The 27,540-nt window shown below is 42.9% G+C and overlaps 1 protein-coding gene and 1 non-coding gene across 2 annotated transcripts in view; one reads left to right on the plus strand and one right to left on the minus strand.

The window, feature by feature from the left end:
• The window catches only part of GPC3 (glypican 3), a 456,698-nt gene extending 431,863 nt beyond the window's left edge, over positions 1-24,835 (plus strand). The window contains exon 8 of the mRNA XM_070290721.1: positions 24,325-24,835. Coding sequence (XP_070146822.1) covers positions 24,325-24,494 — 170 coding nt within the window. The 3' untranslated portion in view covers positions 24,495-24,835. The remainder of the gene's footprint in view (positions 1-24,324) is intronic.
• LOC138931315 (U6 spliceosomal RNA) lies at positions 9,799-9,906 on the minus strand. Its single transcript, XR_011446557.1, has one exon. It is a non-coding gene; the product is annotated as a U6 spliceosomal RNA (small nuclear RNA).
• Positions 24,836-27,540: the final 2,705 nt, after the last annotated feature.

Raw genomic sequence — 27,540 nt, forward strand, 5'->3', positions numbered from 1 at the left:
CACTGACTTCACATTCCAGGATGTCTGGCTCTAGATATGTAACATTAAGTACCACTAATTGCATGTTCAAACTCAATCTAACTATCTAGACACTAATCAATTGGACTGACTTTCTAAAAACGAAAGTTGAATTGTCTTGTTTCCATAGCATTAGATAGCCAGCTTGCCTCTTTCATCCTCCAAGTGTTTTGGATTCTTGTAGCTCAGCTTCATTTATTGGTTCCTAAATAAAATTTAAATATACCCAAACTCAGCCTATTCAGGGAACAGAAACATTTTTCAGTTGTCTCTTTTTCTTTGTTCCTGACTATTTCCCTCTCTTTGGTCCACAAACTAGGACTTATGCATTATTTCAGTCAATTCCCTCAATAAACCTGTGAAGGCAGTGGTATTATGTTCCCTTTTCAGATTAGCAATCAAGAGCTCAGATTTTTTAAAATGTGGTCACATAGCTAGTAGGTGAGGGACCTGGGAGAATGGGTTAGGAACCTGGGACCCTCAGTCTCTGACACTGCCCTTCTAGATCCTAACATTCCCGGGACAGCTCCATGATGGTGATCCTCATTTCAAACTAATCCAGTGGAAGCAGAGTAGCATCTCTCCAGAATGGACCTGGCTGTGCAAATTCCATCTGAGTTCTACTTTACCACATTACCTATATTGCAGATGGAGACTAAGGCACAGACATCAAGTCATTTATTCTTTGTTTTTAAATTTATTTATTTATTTTAATTGGAGGATAATTATAATATCGGCCATAGGCATACATGTGTCCCCTCCATCCTGAACCTCCCTCCCACCTCCTCATTTATTCTTGATCTTGGGGAAACTCAAGACTAGAACCTCATACCTCTAAGGGAAACTGAACCAGGTGGCCTCCTTATTTTAATGCTGCTTGGGAAGGTTTTCATGACTCCTTCACCTTTTTGATTTTACACAAATATTCCAAGATGCCCAGAAGTTTTCCAGGGCCTAATTTCATTCTTTCAAGTTCTCTTAGGTTAAAACAGAAAGTCTATATGTGTGTGCCATGTGTATATTTTAGAACTTTGTATTTTATGTACTATGGCTTTCAAGCCATATTATTATGAATTTCTACAGGTTTTCATAATCACTCAAATGGTGCAGTTCATGCTTTTGTCATCAAATAGAAACTAAATTTCCTAATGGAGAATGCACTTGGTCTGGAACAATGCCAAAAAGAGTCCAAAGAAGCCCCTGGAAGTTTGCTTCCCCAAATATGTGTTGATGAATTATCAGGTGTTCAATTAAAAATACAGAACTGATTTTTAATTCCTATTGAAATCGCTGCAAGTGCTCCAAGTTCTATCACTTGTGCACTTTACATGCCTTCTCCATTATTAACATAAAGAAATTAATGTCTTACAAGCTTCAATACTTGATGCCATGTGCGTCCTGAGGATATTTAAAGGGAGAAGAAATGTAAATAGAATGAAATTCTTAAGCAAGATTACTGATATGACAGGACTAAAGAGCTTGGGAGTCTGTGAAAAGTGCCTCTTTTCTTCCCTTTAATAAGTCCATTACTTGCACTTGGGCATATTTTAAGGTCCTTTTCATGCTGAATCTGGAGTTGAGCATGCTTTGCATTTCAAGCTTAGTCTATGAATCAGTAGAAGCCAAAGTTATTTCTGCTTTAAAATAACAGGAGCCAGGAACAGCTAATCTCTTTTCATTCTGAGTTCTTGACATTATTTTACTGGACAAAGTTTGTGTTGGCTACAAAACAGGCCATTCATAACATCTATGAGAAGGAATTTAGGTAAGAATGAAGAGAGATTGTAGGATGTATAAAGACTCCCTTTCCTGAGGCCATTAAGAAATTCCAAATTGGTGCTGTTTTGAATAGTGACATTGCATTAGCCTTGCTAATTTCAGTCATTCAGGCTGATAGTCTGTTTACCAATCTATTGGATGAAACCTTCCCGTAACTACAGCTTCTTACCCAAGGTGAGTTGGTATTTTTAGACAGGCATGGGGGCACAGGGGGTGGGTAGGTAGTGAGGGAAGCTGGAAAGTGATCAAGGCTAGCACAGTATAGCCTCTCAGCCAGAAACTCTTTGGAAAGTGGTGTATGTGTTTAATGCCTCAGTAAGACATGTCCTACATTGTTGAAGGAAATTTCCTTTCCTTTCCTTAAGGAGGAATGAGAATATGAGATTTTGTCACACCCTTGGCTCATTGCATCCAACCTCTTTGATTATCTCTGACTTTTGTCTGTATTTCAATAATCAGGACTGGCAAAATAATCCATCCACGTGTGTTTGTTTTTAAGTGGGCATCTATTTGCTCTTCGTTTCATAAAATGTGCAAATAAACTGACAGATAATTAGTAGCAAAAACTCCAGGGGATAGGGAACTCCTTTTTAAGGGAGACTACATCTAAATGACATTCTCATAAATCTCTCTGGACTAACTGGCATCACACATCATGCTGGAAAAATGTACGGAGGGAAATCTTCGGAGCCTCGCAAGCAGAGAAACTAGAAAGATTGCCGAGTGTTTGAAAGGGTTTAGGGTTTCATTTGAAGAGCAGCTGCAGCCCACCATGCCTGTGCTCAGATACACCAAACACCAGTGAAGCGGTGTGCTGGAAATGATGCAGCGACAGAGAACCCCGTGTGAGAGGGCAGGGGGCCCTCCACACCCACTCACATCCGGCCCTGAGTTACTGACCTAGGTTTCCTGTCAGTCAGTGACTGAGACCAAAGGACATGACAAGATCCTTCCCTGAGCTCCATGGGTCATCACACAGTAAAGATGAGAGAGAGAGAGAGGAGGGGTGGGCTGGGAGGGGGGAAAGCAGGAGAGATTTACTTTGGCTCTAGAGCAGTGTCTCTCCAGAGAGAGGACTAATATTTATGGTTTTCTCAAGTAACAAAAAAGAACACCCATGGCGAATTCATGTTGATGTATGGCAAAACCAATACAATATTGTAAAGTAATTAGCCTCCAATTAAAACAAATAAATGTATATTTTAAAAAATAACACACTTGTAGAGCACGTTAAGGTTTAGAAATCACATTTCCATATCTTCTCATCCTTCTCATCCTTCTCACTTAAGAAGCAGTACAACTTTGATGCTCAGTAACCAAGGATTCTCTGCTTACAGGCAGAACTAGAAAGGTGCAAGGGTCAGGCTCCACCCCTGCCTAGAACCCCCACTGCACTCAGCTCCTGCCTTTCTTGTGGCACTTCCCGATTCTAACCTGGATACAGTGATTTTTGTTCCTGTCTCTTCTTCCTGACAGGATAGAGAGGTCCTCGAGACCGACGACTGAGTTTTCTTCGTCTCTGTGTCCCCCAGGGCACCTGGCATAGTGTCTAGCAAACAAGGCTCCCAGTTCATACTCATGGGCTGTGCTTCCCCAGATGGACTCCTTGAGGATGGCTGTCGTCTGTGAGAACCGCGGTGCCGGGCCTGCATGGTTCTCAGGACGTCAATAAATGTTCCTAGTGCTCAGCAAGTAATTAGTTAATTACACTGGACTAACCATACATAACACAAACCCTTCCATTCAGCCATGGCTACCACTCGTCCACCTCAAGGGGTTATCGGTGATAACACATTTAAAATGACATCTTTTAGAACAAGTCGGGTATTTGTAACAAATATAAGGACCCAGAATTTGATACCTTTTCAGTCCTATTTTCTGCCCTAAGAGCACTATGGAAACAGCAAGGGTTAGAAGAGGTTTTAGGGAAAGAGAAAAAAGTCACGAGGTAAATAAGGCAGGCTGAGAGAGACTGGGAGGTGAAGAATGCTGCCTAAGTCTGTATCCAGGGCCCTGTACCCTCTACATTCTGCCTGCCTGCCTAGGGCATGAGAAAGGTGAAGCCAAAAAAAGAAAAAAAAAATCAAATTGAAAAGGAGGCCTCCTAAACTTGGTCTTAGGCTTAATACTAAGGGGAAAAAAAGATTTGAGGATTACTTACCTTGTTGTTAGTCAAAAGGGGGCTTCGGATTTCTCCCCTGGGTGACCTAAGCTGTAATCTGTCTCTATAGTCCTCTGTTAATACTTCTTCCATTTGTGAGGAAATTATAGTGACTGCAGAAGCTCGACTTACTTTCTGTAATCTCTTGGCAGAGAAATTAAAAAGACAACAGAAAGTGCTGTCCAACTGGAATACTGTATGACATAGGGGGAATTGATTGGGACAAATCAATGGAAGAAAACAATCTCTATTTAAGGAGAATGCATCTTTAATCATGGTAATCCCTTTAGTAAATTACTTTCTCTGGTGACATGGCATACCTAATTACAGTTTGCTCATTTTGATTCCCCCTTATAGTGTTCCTTGCTGCTAATGTGGTGGTGGATTTGCAGGCTGAGCAATGAACTTATTAGTGGCATTAAAAACTCAGCCAAGTGGGTCTCAGGACCAAGATGTCACCAATTTTAGAAGTGAATCAGAGATCACAGGACAATTATATTTTCATTTCACTTCCTCAGATCTAGTTTCCATCCCCTTAATGATCTGGATTCTCTGCTCTGAGAAGTATTCTCAATATCCTTCTAAAATTGTGAAAATAAAAATGGAATACAATAGTAAAATGGATATAACCAAAGACAGCTTATGTACTAGGATTTGTTCCACAATCCAGTTTATATAGTTTAGCATAATATTAGGGGGTTTTTTTTGGGGGGGCGGGCTGTGCTTCACAGCATATGGGATCGTAATTCCCTCACTAGGGATTGAACCTATGCCCCTTGCATTGGAAGTGGGTCATTGTGACTCCTGGGTCTTCTGTGGCTGTTGTGACCAGACGGATTTGTTATAACTCAGAAGTACCTACTGTGTTTTAAGTGAATATCTGTCTGTTTTAAAAATAGCTGTTGCAGTAGGGTGATAAGATGATTTTTCCCCAAAGATGCTTTAATATCATCCTATGTTATTGATGGGCTTCCCAGGTGGCACTAGTGATAAAGAATCTGCCTGCTGATGCTGGAGATGTAAAAGATATGGGTTCGATCCCTGGGTCAGGAAGGTTCCTTGGAGGAGGGCATGGCAACCCACTCCAGCATTCTTGCCTGAAGAATCCTATGGACAGAAGAGCCTGGTGGGTTACAGTCCATAGTGCTGCAAAGAGTCAGACACAACTGAAGTGACTTAACACGCATAAGCATATTATTAATATCCTCTATGAGGAACCAGAGATCAAATTGCCAACATCCACTGGACCATCGAAAAAGCAAGAGAGTTCTGGAAAAACATATATTTCTGCTTTATTGACTATGCCAAAGCCTTTGACTGTGTGGATCACAATAAACTGTGGAAAATTCTGAGAGAGATGGGAATACCAGATCATCTGACCTGCCTCTTAAGAAACCTATATGCAGGTCAGGAAGCAACAGTTAGAACTGGACATGGAACAACAGACTGGTTCCAAATAGGGAAAGGAGTACATCAAGGCTGTATATTGCACCCTGCTTTTTTAACTTATATGTAGAGTACATCATGAGAAACACTGGGCTGGAAGAAGCACAAGCTGGAATCAAGATTGCCGGGAGAAATATCAATAACCTCAGATATGCAGATGACACCACCCTTATGGCAGAAAGTGAAGAGGAACTAAAAAGCCTCTTGATGAAGGTGAAAGAGGAGAGTGAAAACGTTGGCTTAAAGCTCAACATTCAGAAAACAAAGATCATGGCATCTGGTCCCATCACTTCATGGCAAATAGATGGGGAAACAGCAGAAATAGTATTAGACTTTATTTTTGTGGGGCTCCAAAATCACTGCAGATGGTGATTGCAGCCATGAAATTATAAGTCATTTACTCCTTGGAAGGAAGCCAACCTAGATAGCATATTAAAAAGCAGGGACATTACTTTGCCAACAAAGGTCCGTCTAGTCAAGGCTATGGTTTTTCCAGTGGTCATTTTTGGATGTGAGAGTTGGACTGTGAAGAAAGCTGAGCACCAAAGAATTGATGCTTTTGAACTGTGGTGATGGAGAAGACGCTTGAGAGTCCCTTGGACTGCAAGGAGATCCAACCAGTCCATCCTAAAGGAGACCAGTCCTGGGTGTTCATTGGAAAGACTGATGCTGAGGCTGAAACTCCAGCACTTTGGCCACCTCATGCGAAGAGCTGACTTATTGGAAAAGACCCTGATGCTGGGAGGGGTTGGGGGCAGGAGGAGAAGGGGACGACAGAGGATGAGATGGCTGGATGGCATCACCGACTCGATGGACATGAGTTTGGGTAAACTCCAGGAGTTGGTGATGGACAGGGAGGCCTGGTGTGCTGCGATTCATGGGGTCGCAAAGAGTCGGACACGACTGAGAGACTGAACTGAACTGAACTCATGAGCGACTGAACGGAACTGAACTGAATGTCATCATTTTAAGAAAAAAATAATCTCCTTACTCTCAAAATCTTCTCCAACCCAGCTTTCCCAACTTCTGTCCTACTGTCTTGCAACTTATCTCCCATACATAGCCTCCATCCCTACTTTCCATTGTTAGTCTTGGAATATTCCTGAAAGAAAGACACCATGTTTTCAAAGGGCTTCCCTGGTGGCTCAGAGATTAAAGCATCTGCCTGCAATGCGGGAGACCTGGGTTCGATCCCTGGATTGGGAAGATCCCCTGGAGAATGTCAGAGGATGTTCACTACAGCCTTGTTCATGCTGGGGAGAAGTTAAAAACAAACTAAATGCCTATCAGTGGGAAAATGCCTAATAGCACTGTTATATCTATTCATACTATGGAATTTCTCACAGTGATTAAAGGAATGAGGCAGTTCTCCATGTATTAAAATTCAAAGATTTCCAAGACCTTGTAGCACATGCATAGAAAATACATTTACTGGTAATTACCTCTTTGGAGTTGTGGAAAGGGACATGTTGAAAAGGTGGCTGGCTTTTTTTTTTCCTCCATATATTCAGGTATTGTTTCAATCTTTAGCTTTAAGAACATATTCATGTGTTGAGTACTTCAAAAATTAACAAAATAAAAGGAGTCTATCAACTGTGTGGAAGATGGTTTACATGAGAAGGAGACCAGGGGAGCGGTTAGAAGAATGTCATATAAGCAGTAGTGGGAATAAGCAGTGGCGCTGGGAAGGGGAACAAGTCACAAAATATTAAGGAAGCAGAATTCATGGGATGTGAGAATTAATTAGACCAGGAGGATGAAAAAGGAAAAGGAATCTAGGGTGACTTGTGGGTTTCTGGCTTGGGCAACTGGATGGCTCACTTCAGTCGCTCAGTCGTGTTTGACTCTTTGTGACCCCATGGACCGCAGCACTCCCTGTCCATCACCAGTTCCCAGAACTTACTCAAACTCATGTCCATTGAGTCGGTGATGCCATCCAACCATCTTATCCTCTGTCGTCCCCTTCTCCTCCTGCCTTCAATCTTTCCTAGCATCAGGGTCTTTTCAAATGAGTCAGTTCTTCACATCAGGTAGCCAAAGTATTGGAGTTTCAGCTTCAGTATCAGCCTTTCTGTTGTAGCCACGTGTTCCGGGAAACAAACTCACTCAGAAGGACAATGCAGATAGTGGAGTGCAGTTTATTATACCGGCGGGCCCAAGGCAGAGTCTCCTCTTAGCCAAGGACCCCGACCAGCATTTGTGAAAATCTTTTATACCCCATGTGTATGTATCTGAACCCACCACTCCAAATTCCTTGAGACTTACATAAACAAAGGAAGGGTAAATACAATCCCAATAATCCCATCATTCACGTGTTATGTGCTTAAACACTTAAACACTTGGCCAATAATCAATAAGCCCAAAGTTACACTCCGATAGGTACGGAAAAATTTATGGCCTGTCTGGAGGGTTCTTATCCTTCTGTTGTCGTTTCCATAGGCACTAAACACAGAGTCCATTGGAGAGGTGGCTGAGCATGATCAGCATGAACAGGCCTAAGATGGAGTCCAGGCCCTATGAATTCCCTTTTCACTTCCAATGAATATTCAGGACTGATTTCCTTTAGATGGACTGGTTGGATCTCCTTGCTGTCCAAGGGACTCTGAAGAGTCTTCTCCAACACTACAGTTCAAAAGCATCAATTCTTCAGCACTCAGCTTTCTTTATAATCCAACTCTTATATCCATACATGATTACTGGAAAAACCATAGCTTTGACTAGATGGACCTTTGTTGGCAAAGTAATGTCTCTGCTTGTTAATATGCTGTCTAGGTTGGTCATAACTTTTCTTCCAAGGAGCAAGCATCTTTTAATTTCATGGATGCAGTTACCATTTGCAGTGATTTGGGACCCCAAGAAAATACAGTCTGTCACTGTTTCCACTGTTTCCCCATCTATTTGCCATGAAGTGATGGGACCAGATGCCATGATCTTAGTTTTCTGAATGTTGAGTTTTAAGCCAAGCTTTTCACTCTCTTCTTTGACTTTCATCAAGTCTCTTTAGTTCTTCTTCACTTTCTGCCATAAGGGTGGTGTTATCTGCATATCTGAGGTTATTGATATTTCTCCTGGCAATCTTGATTCCAGCTTGTGCTTCATCCAGTTTTCACGTACTGGATGGCTAGTTGAAGCTAATCTGAACTGGGGCAAGGGTGGGGCAGCAGGGGCCCACTGGAAGAAAAGCAGCTAAGGGAATAGAAACCCTGTGTTGTTTGTGGCTTATTGAGTCTGAGTTGCCTAAGGGACATTGAGGTCAGAACAGTTCACTTTCCAGAGAATGTCTGAGGAAGAGATAGATTTGGGACTCTAGGGAAAGAGAAAACCAGGGCCACAGATGAGAATGTTCAAGAAGGCTTATCAAGTGAGAAGTGAGGAGAGTCAAAGAAGGAGAGAACACCTGTCTTTAGGAAAAACAGCCCCCAGAGCAGTCTGAGAATGATTAGAGGAGGGACCTGAGAAGAAGTAGTATCAGATAGTGAAGGGGACAGCAAGTTTTAAGACAAAGTAGCCAACAACAGTATTGGATGATGCAGAGAGCTCAAGATGAGAAACTCAAAAGAAACCATTGAGGGATTAACTGTAAACTGGTACGAGGGACTTTATGGGTATAGCTCCATGTCTGATAAAAATGGTCTAAAATTGAATTACAATGGTTGCACACCTTGCTAAATTTACTAAAAGTCATTGAACTGTATATCTGAAATTTACTTGAAGTAGGTAATGTGGTATGTACTCAATAAATTTCTTTTAAAAGTACAAATGAGGGGTTGGGGGAGTATCTATTGGAACTTAGTTTGAAGCAAGCTCTGATTCCAGGGAGAACTTTCCAGTCTAACCTCTTGTTCCTAATTGGTTAGAAAAAGTCCCATGAAATAAAGGCAGGAAGCGCACATTGCTGATCCTTCCCCAATCTCTTGCAACATCAAAATCTCCTTTATGTGTGTGATTTGCTTTTCACCGGCCAATAAATACTACCACCCTATTCCCTGTCTTCCTTCAGATGATTGCAGTATAGTTGCTGTGTTCATTATTTGTGTTAACTTCTAGCATATATTTCCATTTTATAGTGCCAGGCTATAAGGCCCCAGTTCTGATCTGTTTTTGTTGTTGTTGATTACATTTTAGTGTCTTTAAATGTGGCTTCTTTATTGCCCCTGCAAGGCCTTTCAGTCTGAAATCTCATCATTCATTTTCTAACACCTCTCTTATGCTTATAGCCTGATGCCTCATTCTTCTCAGACATTTTCCTTCTTAAATTGGCCAATGAGATGTATTTGTCTTAGTTAACAGGCACATTTGCCTTATTCTGTAGACAGGTAAAAACAATATGGAAAACTTCTGCCTCTTCTTAGTTATAAGGAACTAGGGCTGCCCTTGACTCTATGTAATTTTTTAAAAATATGGAACACTTAATGAATTTGCATGTCATCCTTGTACAGGGACCATGCTAATTGTCTCTGTATCATTCCAATTTTTAGTATACGTGCTGCCAAAGCAAGCACAATCCTATTTATTTTTTATGTATTTATTTTTTTTAATTGAAGTATAGTTGATCTACAACATTTTGTTAGTTTCAGGTGAATGGCAAACTGATTCGCACACACACACACATATATGCATACATACTCTTTTTCAGATATTTTTCCGTTATGGTTTATTTTTGTTGTTGTTCAGTCGCTCATCCTGTCCCATACTCTTGCAACTATACGGACTGCAGCACGCCAGACTCCTCTGTCCTTTACTATCTCCCAGATTTTGCTCAAATTCATATCTGTTGAGTCAGTGATGGTGTGGTTTATTACAAGATACTCTCTTCTTCCTCTGGATCCTGAATGATACCATTATGTGGCTGTACTGAGCGAGGTGTCTACCACCTGCAAATTACTGATAATTGTTTCCTATTGATAGGGAAAACTTTGCATGGAAACAATTCTAAGATGCTTTTATGGACAGCATCCTCTTATGGCCATCCCATACCATATATGCATGTTTAATAGTATGTGAGTTACTCAGTTGTGTCCAACTCTTTGCGACCCCATGGACTATAGCCGGTTAGGCTACTCTGTCCATGGAATTTTCCAGGCAAGAATACTAGCGTGAGTTGCCATCTCCTTTTCCAGGGATCTTCCCGACCCAAGGCCAGGGATCAAACCTGGATCATCTGCATTGCAGGCAGATTCTTTACCGTCTGAGCCACCAGGGAGGCCCATGCACATTTCATATTGTCTGATAAATACGTTATTTCTGAGACTTAGCCTCTATCTTAATAAGTGGGACAAATTTTGTGGGGGGTTTTCTCCCTACCCTAGGCAGGTCAATAGTTACTCCCTTAAATTTATGTCTTGGTTGATACCTCTTTGGCAAACTTAAAGCTCTCGTCTCTAAGCTACTCATGGTCTCCAAAAGACACTGATCCCTTTCTTTGAAAGAGAATCCAAAGCAGTCTCTTTAGATTCCTCTCCAGACAGTGTCTGTGTCAAAGGGAGGAATGCGAAGGTCACTTGAACCCTGTCCCTTCACCCTTTATCCCTGCCATGAGACCTAGAAAGACCTGAATGAAATCCTAGAATCTCAGGGTTGGAAGGGTCATCAGAAGCTATTTACCTTCACCCCCTCATTCTGTGTTTGAATCCCTTCACCAGTCTCTCTACCAAATGGCTGTCCAAACTCTCATGGACCACCGCCAGAGATGGATCTCACTGTCTAGGGGCAGCCTACGCAACTGTCAGATTGCAGTAATTAGAAAGTTCCTTATGTCTTTTAAGTTCAAATCATTTTCCCCTTAGAAGAATGACAAGGCTGTGAAACAGAAGTTCTAAGATGGCATGGCTGTGAAGCAAGAAGAGTCTGAGATGAGAAAGAGAAGGGAAGTAACAACAGTAGTATGCATGGTGCAGGGGGTGGAGCAGTGGCAGATAAGTAGGTCAGTGGAGCTGGCGGGCAGGGGGACGGGGCAGTGAAGGAGACTGAGCTGAGAGGCTGGAAGTGTGCCGAGGGCAAACAGGAAGGCCATGGATATGTTGATGGAAGATTAAGGAGATACTCGGAACCTCTTCTAAAACAAATGGAATCCAGGTTAGAGGTTTAAATCAAAGTGCAGAGGAACAGAAAAGCATCTTTAACATTTGGAATCCATCAGAGGATTCCAACCTTGCCCTTTGCCTAAGGATACGGAAAAGATCACTGTAGAGACAGGAGAGAATGTTTAGTAAAGCAACAACTAGACAGAAGAGAAGGGAATAATTGGACAGAGGAAATGAGTTTAAAGAGTAATGGAAAGAGAAAAAGAAGTGAATAGAGAAATGGAAAAGGGGGGAAATGAAACACAGAACTTTTAGGTTAAGGAGTTGTATTTATTCTCATGCCAGCACATAATTGTATTTTCCTGGCAGCCATTCCACAGACCTCTGCAGGGGGAAGGGGTGCCAGCACGTGTGACTATAGGGATTGAGGTCTTACTGCTCTGTGCTTTTACAGCCAAGCAAGGGACTTCATTAATGAAGCTGTATTTTGATGTTGCAGGGACAGGCACTGAAATGTCAATCACCAGCAAACAGCTCCTCATTTGGGAATTGGTGGTGATGGAAAGGGCAGGGTGTGTTCCAGCGGTGGGTAGATTCCGGGGCAAAGGCAAGGGTTAAAGGTATGGGAAGCCAATCACAATGGTTCCAAGTGAGAAAGAAATGGAACCTGCTCACCAGCAATCCTGTTTCCCACCCAGCGTGGCACACAGAATGCTGGCATGTGTCCCTTGCTTACATAGTAAGGCATCGAGTTCCAGACAGTGAAAGGGAGTAAGAGGCAAATCTTGTAGATTCCGTCCACACTGAGTACAGTGAACTGATGCTGTGGGTAATGAGAACTGGCTATTGAAAGGACGGTTTTGGTATCTAAAGGTCAGGGTTTGAACGCTGCCATGTGCTTCCTGGGCCATCCACACTGTTGGCCCTACCTTTGTCTTATGTTCATCATTGCTCAGTGGGACTCCTTCCGCTAAGGAAATCTTCAGTTGATGAAGACAGACTCCTCAGGAAGGGTATCTACTAAGGAGGTAGCCCTTCACCTTCATATTCTCAGTAGACTGGGGTTACATGTTCATTTGTATGGCCATTGATTCACACATATATTCACAGTTTTTCAGTGTCACTGCTAGCTCAGTACCAGGTAGGAGCTAAAGAGAGGAGTAAGACTCATTTCTTCCTTTGATGGGGCTCCAAGTCTAGCTGAGTGACTAACTCTACTATGTATGCTGCAGATTGAAATTAGTGCTATGATAGAAGTACAATCCAGTTAATAATCAGAGAGAGAAGTGATTCATCTGGACTGGGGTAATAAGGGAAAGAAAGCTTCCTGGAAGAAGTGCCATGTAAGTTGAAGCCTGAAAGAGAGGAAAAAAAGAGATACCGTCCCAAGTGGAGGGAACAGCATGAAGAAAGACATGGGAACCTCGAAGCACTTGCCACTCTCAGAAAATGATAAATGGGGTGGTATGACCACAGTATATGGTACTTGGGGAAATATATGGGCAGTTGAAACTGGAAAGCAAGACAAGATGCGTTGAAGAAGCTCGTGAATGCCCATGCTACGGAACTAGGACTTTACCCACATGCAGTAGGGAGCCATCATCGGATTTTGAGAAGAGAGAAATGCGATTCAATAGGTGATTGAGGAAAAGGGCATTTGTCTTATTTCTGTCACAGAATAGAACATATTCTTTCTTCCTGGACAGCAGTGGGCCATTGGAGAGCAGTGGACATCTTGACTAGCTAGGGCACTGAGGAGTGTGGCGGGAGGGGAGAAAGCAGGGGGAGAGAGGCTGAGGGGAAGAGGAGAAATGGTCACTGCCCAAACACTGAGGAGGGAGGACTTCCCTGGCGGTCCAGTGGTTAAGTCTCCGTGCTTCCACTGCAGGGGGACATGGGTTCTATCCCTGGTCGGGGAGCTAAGATCCCACATGCCAAGCAGCTCAGCCAAAACCCCACACACAGACGCAGGAAGTGGTACCTTTGTGAATGGTGGTGTACTGAGAGTCCAGACCCAAAGATGGGCAGGGAGGAGGGAGCCAGGATGACAATGTGTTCTTCCAAGTAAGTTGACAGGAAAATCGGCTCAGTTCCCCAAATCCCATTAATGATGAGGGGGGCACTTCACAACTGGAGAGTTTTTAGGGAACAGCTTCAGATAAAACAACTTAGAGAGGCTTTTCATCTTTCGTTTATGAGGACACTTGCCTCCTGTTGATTTCTGGCCTGTAATGTTCCTACACCCAGGCTGAGTGTTTTCAGGGACTTGAGCCATTTTGACCCATTGGCTATTATCCTAGTAACTTTCCTTTGCTGTTGGATATTGTAAGCAGTTTAGTTCTCAGGTACATTTTTTGTAAGATCCACCATAGCTGATTAAAAACGGAAGAGTACCAGATTTGGGGTTTTCCCATTCAAATCTGTCTAAAGCCCTATGTCAAATACTATCAAAGAGTTTTTTATTAAGCATCTTGAAGCACGGGTTCCAAGGGACTATAAGGGCATTCCCTCACTCCTAACCACCCCCTCAGCAATTTGATTTGGCTACAAAAAGTGACATTTTGTATCTTCCTTCTACATCTTCAAAGCCCAATGATGCATACCTCGGTAGCTGCATCATGTTCGAAATTTATTTCATAAACAGAGCTCTGTGACTCTAAACCATTAAGTTTTTTAAAGTAATGAGGACAGAGTATATTTATTCCTTCATTGATGTTTTTAAAAATGCATTTTCAGCTTAACATTTGTGTGACTCACAAGAGTAAATGTAAGTTTCCTGTGGTTGTATATACATTTCTCTTAAAATAGCTTCAGATTAAAATTATTCACAAAAATTGCCCTCTTCCTTCACTCCCAATTGAGGAGCCATATTTGCGATTCCAAGGTAGTGCTTAAATATCCATTTAAATTTTTTTGGACAACGTGAATTTCAAAGCATACCTTTTAGGGGTGGGTGTTTTGGTATCAGGTATATTCACACACTCACTCCTCTATAAAGTAAAATGCCAGAGGAACGCTGCATTCACACTCCCCTTAGAAACTAGGATGTACCCATGAATGCCATTATCTTTTGGCTTCTATAGTTTTTTAATCATGGTGAATTTTAACCATTATGTATACAATTCACAGGCATTATTTATACTTGTAATGTGTGCAACCATTGCTACTATTGCCAAAATTTGCCTATTCTGCCTAGTTATATTTCTAGAAATGGAATCATATACTGTGTGGTATTTAGTGGCGGGCTTCTTTCAGTTAGTGTCGGGTTTTTAAGGTTCATATAATCTTGTAGCAGGCAGCAGTACTTCATCCCTTTCTATGGCTGAATAATATTCCATCGTATGGACAGACCACATTTTCTTTATCTGTTAATCGATGGATAGACATTTGGGTTTCTTCCACCTCCTGGCTGCTGTGAATAATCTGCTACAAACATTGGTATACAGGTATCTGGTATCTAGTACAGGTGGTTAATGCATCAGGGATGATAAGAATATAGCATTTCCAAGACCATCTTGAGTTGGAACTCTGGAGACACCTTCTAATGAAGCTTTGTACACGTGTTTGCTGATAGCTCTGCCACAATATAACACACAGTTCCAACGACAGGGCTTCATCTCACTCACTCTCCAAAGGCTAATCAGTATTGGGTGAATCCACATCAGCTCCCACCCTCTTCTCAATTCACTACTGTATGGTTTTGGCCCAACCCGATCGAAAGTTCTCTCAAAAATCTTCCATTACCTTCTTGTTGACACGTTGAGTAGCTTCTTCTCAGTCCTTACTTTCCTTGACCTTTCTATAACGTTCTACTGTGCTTCTCCTCCTCTCTTTAAAGTGTTCTCCTCACTTGCCTTCTTGAAGCCTGTTTTATTCATCTTCTCCCCTGGCCCTGGCTGAATCATGTCTCTGTCACCAGCTTCTCATATTCAAATATGGCTTCCTGTGGAGCCCTTAGGCAGCCTCAGGTGGGAAGGGTCTGAATCTCTGAGAGTAATAGTTATGACACTCCTGTGGAACGTGGTGATCATTCTCAGGCTGGTGGAGGAAAGCCAGCACTCACACCACCCATCCACACTGTCAGTTTCCAGGATGAAGTTGTTCTGTTTCGGGGAATATGACTTGACTCACGATGTACCTAAACAAGTATAGCATTGGCCCACATCATAAGATTCTACAGCAAAATGACAGTTTCCAAATGTATTACATGATGTTCTTCTTTGTTCCTTTCTCAGTGGCTGGACACAAAAGTGAGACCTAGTTAGTGGCTGAATCCCCTAGACACCATTTTGTATTAGACACTAAGCTTTCTGAGTCTCATTTAAGGGCAATTACTGTGGCATTCCTCTCCTGACAAGGAAGTTGTCATCGCAAAAGTTACTTTAAGTCATTAATCAGGAATATGTGGTCAGAATAGCCCAGCTTTGATAGTATACAAAGCCTAGGTGACCCAAGTGTCCCATGGTGCTCTTAAAACCATTATACAGCAGTGAAGAGTGGGAGTGAACGCCTGATTCTGAGGATCTGGGACATAACCTGCAGGTCCTAGTAAATGGGAAATACTTTATGAAATCTTAACTGAATTTGCAAATAACCCAGCTTTTTGCTCCATCATACAGCCTTGTGTGTCCCAGTATAAAATAGTGTGCTTTTCCCTCTAAATCCCTGGGAAGAAGCATGCCATGGCCTCATGTCCCCACAGCCCACCGCACTGTAACCTGAAGGTACACCCAGCCCAGACTGAGAAACAGAGGCTATAGGAAGAGAGGCCATGCCTATACTAGTGGTAAAATCCACTGCATTCTTTCAACATCCTAGCAGTGTACCTAAGGGTATTTGTAGGCTGGAATTAGCTGTAGGAAATGAAGTGCGCATCTCATTGCCCCAGCCCTCTTCCAGGATCGGTGACTGGATTGTTCCCAGAATTTGCAGTCACTTAGTTGGCGAAATTGGCAGCTCACTTATTTGTCACGAAGGCACGTTGTGAAATGGACTCTAAAAGGAGTCCCATTAGACCAATTAAAACCAGAGGCCTCAAGTGTGCCATTTCCCTCGTCTGATCTATGAAGAAGAAAATCTCTGACTCACTCCCGGAGACCTGAGGTTCATTAACAAAGTCATTTTCCTCTGCTTTCAAGTCTTAAGTAGTCATTTCACACCTGAAAGTTCACAAAGGTGGTGGTGGGGGGCGTTGATGTGGCAGGAAGGAAGGTTGTATTGAGGGGAGGACAAAGAAAACCAAGATCAATTAGGGATTCAGAAGCCAATGGCCCAAAGGCTTCTGTGGGAAGGGGCAGCAGAGTGTGCAATGGTACAGTTTCTAGTGATTTCCCCAATTTCAGCCTCGGGGGCCTACCAAGCAGTGCACTGCTGGTTTCACATACTCATGTCCCAGGGCCCGACCATACACAGCAGATACAAAACACGGGGAGAGCAGTGTTGCTCTGTTGCCATATTAGGGCCTGGCTTGAAGCCTTCTGCGGGTGAAGATTTGGCAAGGAAGACACCCCCTGTTCAGCTCAGCAGCAGCATTTGCTCCCCTGGTATTGCAATGACAGCTCTTCTCTTGGGCTGCCCCTGTGAAGTCCACCAGCTGGGGTGGGTGAGGCCCCTCTAGCAGTGCCTTGCCCTGCTTGATGCCCATGCCACCAGAGGGTGAGCATTTGAATCTTCTTATATGTTCAAGACCCCATTGGCTCTGTAAGGGCCCAAAGGCTTGTCTCACTGGCTGACAGATTTTCCTTGGTTGCCTGTGCACGCCTGCTTGATGTACCTCAGTAACTTCTCTCCTAGGGCTTGGTGTTTATGGCCTTTAGGAGATGTCAGCATTTAAAGAAAATAAAAACAGTCCAGCATGGATTTATTTCTTGCCAGGGTCTCTTATCCACCATTAAACCAGCTTAAGAAGAAAGAGGATTCAGAATTTGGTAGTTGGTGAACATCACTAGGAAGGCTCACACCCCAGGAAAAGCAACTGATTGCATCTACCTGCTTCTAGGTGCTCTGGTGGGGCAGCCATCCTGGCTGCTGTGGGTAGAGGAATGATGGCGGCCTGAGCAGACTATGCTCCTCACTGGGCCCCAAGAGCCTTGGAATCAGAGAGAAATAAAACTAGAAGGAAATTTAGAGTTCGTCTAGTCCAATACCTTGATTTAGCAAAATGGGGTGACTGAGGCCCAGGAGAGGTGACTTGCCAAAGGTGAAATAGTAACTCAGTGACTGAGCCAGGCCTGGAACCCAGGGCTTCAGACTCCCAGGATGGAGGCATCTTTCTTAGGAACTCCCCTAGGAGATTCTGAATAACTAAGAATGGGGTTGTTGGTGGTATTGTTGAGTTGTTTCTGACTCTTTGTGACCCCATGGACCACAGGCTTCCCTGTCCTTCACCATCTCCCAGAGTTTGCTCAAACTCATGTCCATTAAATCGGTGATGCCATCCAACCATCTCATCTTCTGTTGTCCCCTTCACCTCCTCCTTTCAATCTTTCCCAGCATCAGGGTTTTTTCCCAATGAGTCAGCTCTCCACATCAGGTGGCCAAAATATTGGAGCTTCAGCTTTAGCATCAGTCCTTCCAATATTCAGGGTTGTACCCCAGAATAAGTGCTTCATCCAATGCAGAAAACTTTTTCCACACAAAGCTCAGGCCTAAATGACTGATGATAATTTAAAGAGATTATCTAATCTGCAACACAAAGGACATAAGAACAAAATGAGAGTCATGGCTGAGTGTGTAATGAGTACAGATTGTTGGGTCTAACCCTCTGGGTGTAGTTAAACTGATGACAAATAGAAACAGATTTTTGAATTTAGCATGAAAATCTCCTTGCTGGCCCAAAAGGTTCTCACTGACATTCAACTGCAAGACAGAAGCAATTTATGTACATTTTACACTATGTACCTGACCAAACATCACTGATAAACATAAAAGTATGAGTGATTTAAGAGTATGGTTTGTGGTGATCCCCATAATGCATCTGGCATGTAGCAAAATGAGATGGTCTTGGTTTAGTGTAGATTTAGCTTCTTCATAGGGTTTAAAAAATTTTTTTTTTAATATTTGCTACTGGCAGATCCCCAGATACTGTTCCCACAGGCTTCTTGTTTTTCCCAAGACAAGATGTCTGACAAGTCTCTCCCACCCACTTAGGGCTGTCCTCCAAACTGTTAACAATGATCTTTCTGAAAAACACAAAACATATTGTGTGGATTCCTTACTTAAAAACCTGCAGTGCCTCCCTATTGCCCACAGAATAAAGTCTTATCTTTCTAATCTGTCAAGATCTGGCCTTTATTTTCCTATCCTTCCTGCCTTACCCTTTATCATCCATCAAGCAACACATGCACAAACACACACCCCCTACAACAATGAGCACTCAACATTGCTTCCCTCCATAGAGGCTACTGGTTCGCACTGAGTGTGCCCTCTCAGCATTCTCAGGTGTTGATGATTTGACTCTAGCGGAACCCTCTGCCTGAAATGGGAAATCTCATTCAGCCCTGCCACAGTCCACCCATGCTTCATGGCACAGTTATAACCCAATTGTCCAAAGGAACCTTCCAGTAAGCTTTTATTAATTTTTCTCTCTCCCTTCTTTGTTTTTAAAATTTATATTTGGGCCATGCTGGGTCTTCATTGCAGTACACAGGCTTTCTCGAGTTGTGGTGCAACCGCACTGTGGCATGTCGGATCTTAGTTTCTTGACCCAAGGTCAACCTGCACCTCCGGCATTGGAAGGCAGATTTTTTTTTTTTTTGGCAGTATAATTGCTTTACAATGTTGTGTTAGTTTCTGCTGTACAACAACGTGAATTAGACATCCCCTTCCTTTTGAACCTCCTTCCCAACCCCCATCCCACCCCCTAGATCATCACAGAGCACCAGCTTTCCCATTACCTACCTATTTTATACATGGTAGTGAGTGCTACGGGCTTCCCTGGTGGCTCTCTCTCAATATGTCCCACCCTCCCCTTCTCCACCCCATGGCTACATGCCTGTTCTCTCTGTCTGCATCTCTATTCCTGCCCTGCAAATAGGTTCATTGGTACCATTTTTCTAGATTTCACATGTTTGCATCAATATGTGGTATTTTTCTCTTTCTGACTTACTTCACTCTGTATGACAGACTCTAGGACCATCCACATCACTACAAATGACCCAGTTTCATTCCTTTTTATGGCTGAGTAATACTTCATTGTATATATGTACCATATCTTCTTTATCCACTCATCTGTCAATGGACATCTAGGTTGGGAAGGCTGATTCTTACCCACTAGACAAGGGAAGTCCCTTCTCTCCTTTCTAACCCGCTGGTGTTTCATTTTTGCTTTTATCTGAACCCTTTCCACTTTCTGCCAAGTGTCTTGTTGGTTTGTCTATTGGTCTGTAATCCCACCATAGTGTGGATTCCTGAAGGCAAACATTAAGTAAGTCTTTCTCCAATCTTCTAGCTCAATGCTTGGGACATAGTAGGCTGCCATTAAGTTTGTTGAATTAAATTGGATTATATTTCCCCTGTCCAGGAATGTCCGTGCTTATCTTAACCAAATCTCTATTTCCTCTGTGTCCCATAGTGCTTCCTTGTCATGCTAAGCTGTCCTCTTCATCTCTATTCTTCATGATGGTGGCCCAGGCTCAGAATGTATCTTTGCTGGAACCCCCATCAGTATCAGCCACAGGAGCCTGACTATAGGACTGAGTGATAAAGCTTTGCTGCTGCTGGGTGGGAAGCCTCAGGAAACCCATAGCCACAGTGTAGGAAGCACAGAAAGGTATTATTCTGAATATTCCTAGGATCATTTGGAGGTAGGAGACTTGGCCCAGCTTTGTGCCAGGTGTGTGTCTGATGGCCTTGGCCATCATTGCTGATTGCTTCAGGAAAATAGAGCTGATATAAAAACCATTTGGGGTCCCAGAACCTGAAGCTCTTTTCAGTAGTTCACAAAGCTTAAGAAGGCTACTTAGTCAACTGTGTGATCAGTTGTATGCGGAAACGTTGACTTCTCTCATGTGCTTTTTCCTATTGATGTATAGTTGATTTACAATGTTCTGTTTCTGCTGTATAGCGAAGTGATTCAGTTATACACGTAGATAGTTTTTTAATATTTTCCATTATGGTTTATCACCAGATATTGACTACAGTTCCCTGTGCTATATAGTAGGACCTTGTTGTTTATCCATTTTATATGTAGTAGTTTGTATCTGCTAATCCCAAACTCCCATCCTTCCCCTGCCCCTCCTCCTCCTTGTCAACCACAAGTCTGCTCCTTACATCTGTGAGTCTGTTTCTGTTTCATAGATAAGTTCATTTGTGTCATATTTTAGACTCCACACACATAAGTGATATCATATGGCATTTGTATTTCTCTTTCTGACTTCACTTAGTATGATAATCTCTAGATCCATCCATATTGCTACAAATGGCATTACTTCATTCTTTTTTATGGCTGAGTGATAGTCCATATATATGTGTACCAGATATTTATTCATTCATCTGTGGATGAACATTTACGTTCCTTCCAAATCTTGGCATCTGTAAATAATGATGCTGTGAACACTGAGGTGCATGTATCTTTTTGAATTATAGTTTTGTTCAGATATACACCCAGAAGTAGAATTGATGGACATCATATGTCAACTCTATTTTTAGTTTTCTGGGATACCCTCCATAATATTTTCCATAATGGCTGCAGCAACTTACATTGCCACCAACAGTGTAGGAGGGTTCCTTTTTCTCCACACCCTCTCCAGTATTTGTTATTTGTAGGGTTTCTAATGATAGCCATTTTGACTGGTGTGAGGTGATATCTCATTGTGGTTTTGATTTGCATTTTTCTAATAATTAGTGATGTTGAGCATCTTTTTATTGCCTGTTGGCCACCTGTATGTCTTCTTTGGAGAAATGTCAATTTAGATCTTAGGCCCATAAGACTTAAGTTGGGTTGTTAGGGTTTTTGTTATTGTTGTGTTGTATGAACTGTTTGTTTTGGAAATTAAGCCATTGTTGGTCACATCATTTGCGAATATTTTCTCCCAGTCTGTAAGTTGTCTTTTTGCTTCATTTATTTCATCTGGTTTTTAGTTCTCATTGGCAGGATATTTTCACTAAATGAGGTTTGGTTTGGTTTTGTTTTCAAGAAGGAACCCATTACTACTTAATCACTGCAGTATATTTGGTATATAAAATTTTGCAATTTGTGTATGGTATAGCTCCATGTGAGGTTCAGAGTTAGCCCTGTGTTCAAAGAACACTTCTGCCACTTGCCAGCTGTGTAAATATGGGCAAAAAAGTAACCTGAGCTTGAGCTTCCTCATCAGTAAAATGGGAATTATAATACCTATTTCATAACATTGCTGAGAGTGTTTCATTACATGAGATCATGTATATAAAGGATAGTTAGCACAGTGCCTGGCACACAATGAGGACTCAATAATTGGTAGTCATTTTTATAATTTCAAAACATAGATCCTAGCTATAGACATAACAAAAGATGTATTGGGTGGTACAAAGATGAGAAACTGCTGGATTTAACATAATTCCTGGGTGTACCATAACTGCTATAGTAGACAAAAGTGTGTAGTGTTCATGGATTATTTGAAGAGCAAGATAAATAGTAGGGGAACTGAGTGGTCACAGTAGTAGATGTTGTTTGTTTAATCCTGATGTTGGGCAAGGGGAATATCCGGAAAAGGAATTTGAAAGCACTGCTGAGAAGGCTCTCATTCACGTCAGTCCTAAAAATACTCCTCTTCATTTAAGTTGAGAAGTTGCCGTGAAACTCAAGGCTGGGCTTTCAGCAGACCCAGCCATATGTGTTCTCAAGGCTGGTGAAATCTGATCAGGCCCTAAGCCTGCACTGCCTTGCCGACTGACAGCTGACCTCCGCCTGCTCTGTGTGCCCTGTGCCATTCACCTTGCTGAGCCAGAGGTCTGATTTCCAAGCAAAGCATCGCTCTTTGTTCTTTTTCTCTTTGATTTTCTTTGTATCTACTTATTTTGTGGGGAGAAGGAATGGAGATTAGTCTGCTGAGTTGCTTTTCCCTCAGTAAGAGGGTTCGCGGGAAATTTTGATTTGAATTGTTAACAAGGAAGAAGAAATACTTTCTCAGCTTCAGAAGAGCACAATGTGGTCAGATTCTTATATATTGAAAGTTAGGACATCATTTCTTTGTACAGCAATGAAAAATAATTATAGTTCATAACAAAATAGAAAAATTATTTGTATTGAATATGATAAGCAAAGGACTCAATGAAATCTGCATTCAGATTAATAGGAAAAACATCAATACCAAGTAGATAAGAAGGCAAAGGATATGAACTGTCCTTCATTGAGAAATATAATTAGTGAACAACAACAACAAAAAAGCGTTCATCTATACTAGTAATTGCACATGTGTGCTCAGTCATGTCCGACTCTTTGTGACCCCATGGACTGCACCCCACCAGGCTCCTCTGTCCAAGGGATTCTCCAGGCAAGAATACTGGATATGCCCTCCTCCAGGGGATCGTCCCAATCCAGGGAATGAACCCACATCTGCGCCACCTGGGAAGCCCATACTAGTAATCAGATACATGCAAATTAAAGAAACTGTGAGATATCATCTTATACAGACTACAGTATCTTTTTTTATTGAGACATAGTAAATTTGGTTCCCTCATCATTGCTAGTGGCATTATAAACTGCAATAGCCCTCTGGAAAGTAGCACTGCGGACTGTGTAATCAGACCCTTTGGCTTTGATCACCTTGACTTTGCTGTCTGCTCTCAGCAGTGCCAGCCTGTTAACAGCAGCCCTGGTCTTAGGCCCTGCTCTGCACACATCCTGGACCAGCTGAGTCCGCACACCTTCTTCCTGTGACTTATTGCATGTTTCATCCGCTGTAAGAGGAGCTCTTCCTTCCTCTTCCTTCCTTCCTTCTGCAGAATCCCAGTCATTTCCTCTCTGCCTGTTGCTAAGCATCTCCATGTCCCCAAGAGATCTTTCTGGCTCCATTGCCCACAAGACAGTTGGCTGCTGAAGTTGCTCACATCACATCACCTTCACAAGATATTGAAAATAGAAACATTGGTGACCGAGTCTAGAAAAGCCAAAGGAAAAGATTTGCACTCTAAATCTGGAAGAGCAAATCTAAAAGAAACTGAGCCCTGGGCCAACCATCTTTAATTTCCTGATACACCACTATCAACTTAGATTTGCCTTCTGCGTGACTTTTGAGTTAGGCCAACCCCAGTACCCCAGTTTCTTTTCAGAATCATGAAGATATCTCATAAATGGTAGGCAGAGAGGGACTGTTACCCATAGGCCTCTCCTTAGTCTTAATTTACTTGCTGTCAGTTTAAATCCTATGCATATCATGTGCATGTGTGTTGGCAGTCAGCAATGAAAAGGCCATATAGATAAAAGAAGAAATATTTCAGAAAAATAAAACTTTCAATGGCAAACTACCCTACTGTCAACTCTAAGGCAAGGCTCCCAGGGGTACAGGACACAGAAAAGGTACACTGGGGGTTCACCACATCCCCTCCCCCACCCACACACATACACATGAAAACACACATGTAGTTACCCACACGGCACAGCCTTACCAACCAGGAGACATGACAAGGGCGTGTGCACCCCAGGGTGTGGGTGGAGCCAAAGGCAGGAGGGGAGTGGCTAGCTCATGTGCGCCTTGTTGGTGTGCTCTCTGGTAGGAATACCACTAGCCCTCTTCCTTGGGTGGGCCCCAGCTCCACACCCGTGTTTTCGTCCCATCTCCCAGCGGCCTTCCTTTCGAGGAAAGGAAGAACTCAAAGCCGGGCTAGCCCAGCAGTCCAGACAAGTGCCTGGGCCATGAAGAGTGCATGCCTGAGGCCGTTGGTGAGCCTGCATTTAAAGTCTTTCTTCTCTTTTGGCAGAACTGGCTTATGATCTGGACGTGGACGATGCTCCTGGAAGCAAGCAACATGTGAATCAGAAGGACAATGAGATAGTTGCCTCTCACAACCTGGGGAATGGCCATCCTCCCCTGAAGCTTCTCACCAGCTTGGCAGTCTCTGTGCTGTGCTTTTTCCTCCTGGTGCACTGACTGCCAAGCTCACAGGATATGTGCTGCCCTTCAGCACCCTGTGGTCTCCCTCTATAAAGGGAACCACCTTTTTCTTTTTTTCCTATTTTTTTATCTTCTATACCTCCTTCAGCCATTAAGTAGAAAACTAACCCTGCGTTATGTTTTCGAAAATCACATGGCATCTCCATGAGGAGGGTAAATTTTAGTGGTAGTATAGATTGTCTTTTGCAATAAATCAAATTGTGCCAAATTATTTTCCTATGTTTGGCTGCTAGAACATGGTTGCCATGTCTTTCTCTCTGTCTTTCCCTTTGCATGGATTTCTTTGGAAAAAAAATAAATAAACACTCAAATAAAAATGTGTTGAGTCTTTTTTTAAGCCCTCGTACATGGTGACCATGCAGTGCTTTCCTCCTCCTCACTTAGCTTTCTATTCCATATGAGAAAATCCCCCTCCCTCCCTATCTTTTGGGTATCAGTCTTGGCCCCAAGCTCCAGCCAAAGCCAGTCCCTCCCAACACACACCCCATCCATAATCTCTGCTTAGAAATAGGTTAGAAGGAATTCCCTGATGGTCCAGTGGGTAAGACTCCATGTTCCTAATGCAGGGGGCCTGGGTTTGATCCCTGATCAATCAAGGAACTAGATCCCACATGCTGCTACTGAAGCTCCCACATGCTGCAACTAAGACCCAGCACAGCCAAATAAATAATTTTTAAAAATAAATGGGTTAGAGTGTCTTGCCTGTGAAACTAAAGACACTTCAAAATACTCCCCCCATCTCTCTTTACAAATTTCTCTTTGCTGAAAATGTTTTGCCCAACTAGAAATCCTCTGGATGGATCATGTACACAATATTTTCCTTCCCCCCTACCCAGAGAGGGGTCCCCAAGGGTACAAAGGAGTACTTCCCCCAGCTTCCTTGCTCCCTGTCACTCTTCTCCAGGGGTTGCCACATGGCAAGGCTGGCAGTTGCCCTGGGTCAGGACATAGGGGTTGTTGTCAGGAGACCCAGGATTATAGGAAGCAACGCAGCCCTTGGCTTCATACGGGTTCCTTCAACAGTTGTTTTTTCCACAACTAGGCCTTGCATACCTGTTGGCTGTCAGGCACTCTACCAGCTGCAAGATGATAGAAAACCAAACAGATTGGATCCCGCTCTCATGGAGCTGAAGGTCTGGCACCAATACTAATTCCAATACCAACTTTCTGTCCATTGTAGGTCCAGTATTATCTCTGAAGACTGTGTTTCACACATACGCCATCCCAATAATGATGCTGATGCTGCTCTTTGAATGTTCTGCTGCCAAAGAACCTCAGGAATGACTGACTTGACATTGTTTCCAAGGCCTGGCTTATTGCCCATTTGCCAGAACAGGTCACCAGTCATTGTTGACTCTTTATAAGTGGGACTCAACTCCCACCTGAGGGCAAGGAGAAGCAAAGCTGAAGGATGAGGAGAGAGAGGGGCTGGGCACACAGCCAGAGTGTGAGCCAAGGTCAGGGAGGGGCTGAGACGTCCCCTTTGATTCTGGGAGGCAGTCCCAACCAGGAGCTCCCATTTCTGCAGGGTGACAGGAGGAAGGGGGGGGGTCATTTCTCACAACTTATGGGTCACCAACACACTTTCATCAGGGTCTCCTGAGGAGTACAAGTTCCTGGTAGCCATGTTCATCCTTTGCAGAAATTTTGCAAATACAAATTGGAAACTTCTGGTTTAGCATTTCCTTCACTTGGTTTTGGTCAAGGCTACAATCAGTGGTATTTGTTAGCATCTTTCAATGATTTGTAGTGGTTGGTAAAACTTGAACAGGCATTATCTTTTAAACATCATTATTTCTGTATTTGAGTAAGATTTATGAGAATCATTATTCTTTGATTCATGAAACCTAAATATTGCAAAAGTTGGTTCCTTGGACTCAAGAGTATGCCAGGCTACACTACCAGCAGACTAGAAGGCTTGAAAGCCCAGTTAGCACCTAATGGCAGTCCCTGTCACTTGACAGCAGGTTTTATTTAATGTGGCAAAAATGTGACCCTGAGATTGGGTTTTATGCCTGCAAACAGAAGGGTACCATCTTAAAGTCCTTTTCCTCCTCTCTAGGAGATGAAAAGGACTGATTTTGAACATCTTTCACATTCACTTCCTTAAGCGTCTGCCTGCAATGCGGGAGACCTGGGTTCAATCCCTGAGTCGGGAAGATCCCCTGGAGAAGGAAATGGCAACCCACTCCAGTATTCTTGCCTGGAGAATCCCATGAACGGAGGAGCCTGGAGGGCTACAGTCCACGGGGTCGCAAAGAGTTGGACACGACTGAACAACTTCACTTTCCCTCTTGTAAAATGGACAGTCCAGTTCAGATGTCCAGTTTCTTTGTTGCTCTGATTTTGTGGCATCGTTGGTCCCAAAAGGAAGTAAGTGCCAGCCCCTCTGCCCAATGATGGGATTATGTATGTGCTGTTGCCACGTGCCTCTCAAGACGTTGCCAGCTTCAGGTCATATTTGATACACTTCAGTTCCCAGAACATGACCCAAGCTGGGCAGCGTTTCTGTGATCTTGGTACACCATCACTACAGTCCATGCCCACTGAGTGATGACCAGCCAGCAGAAGGCTCTATATAAAGCCCAAGGTCTTCTGGCTTCAGCTAAATGGTCGGGATTAAAGTAACCACTCACACTTACAAAACATGGAAAATCTGCCATCTCCTATTGACATTTTACTTTTACTCAATGCTCTGTCTCTCTTAGCATTTTATCCATGCCTTTTCCTATTTCTCTGTATTTATTCTCCTAGTTCAGAATCTAGTTTCACAGCTAGTTGTTGGTAGCTTTATACCTTTGAAGTGTTTATCTTAGCCTTTGCTTTAAACATCCTACATGAATTCCGTTAAGATGACAATTTTGTCCTTAGACTAAGCCTGTGTACGTGTGTGCTAAGTCGCTTCAGTCATGTCCAACTCTTTGTGATCCTATGGAGTGTAACCTGCTGGGCTCCTCTGTCCATGGGATTCTTTAGGCAAGAATACTGGAGAGGGTTGCCATGCCCTCCTCCAGGGAATCTT

The sequence above is a fragment of the Ovis canadensis genome, chromosome X, assembly GCF_042477335.2.
Source record: "Ovis canadensis isolate MfBH-ARS-UI-01 breed Bighorn chromosome X, ARS-UI_OviCan_v2, whole genome shotgun sequence".
In the NCBI taxonomy this organism is placed as follows: domain Eukaryota; kingdom Metazoa; phylum Chordata; class Mammalia; order Artiodactyla; family Bovidae; genus Ovis; species Ovis canadensis.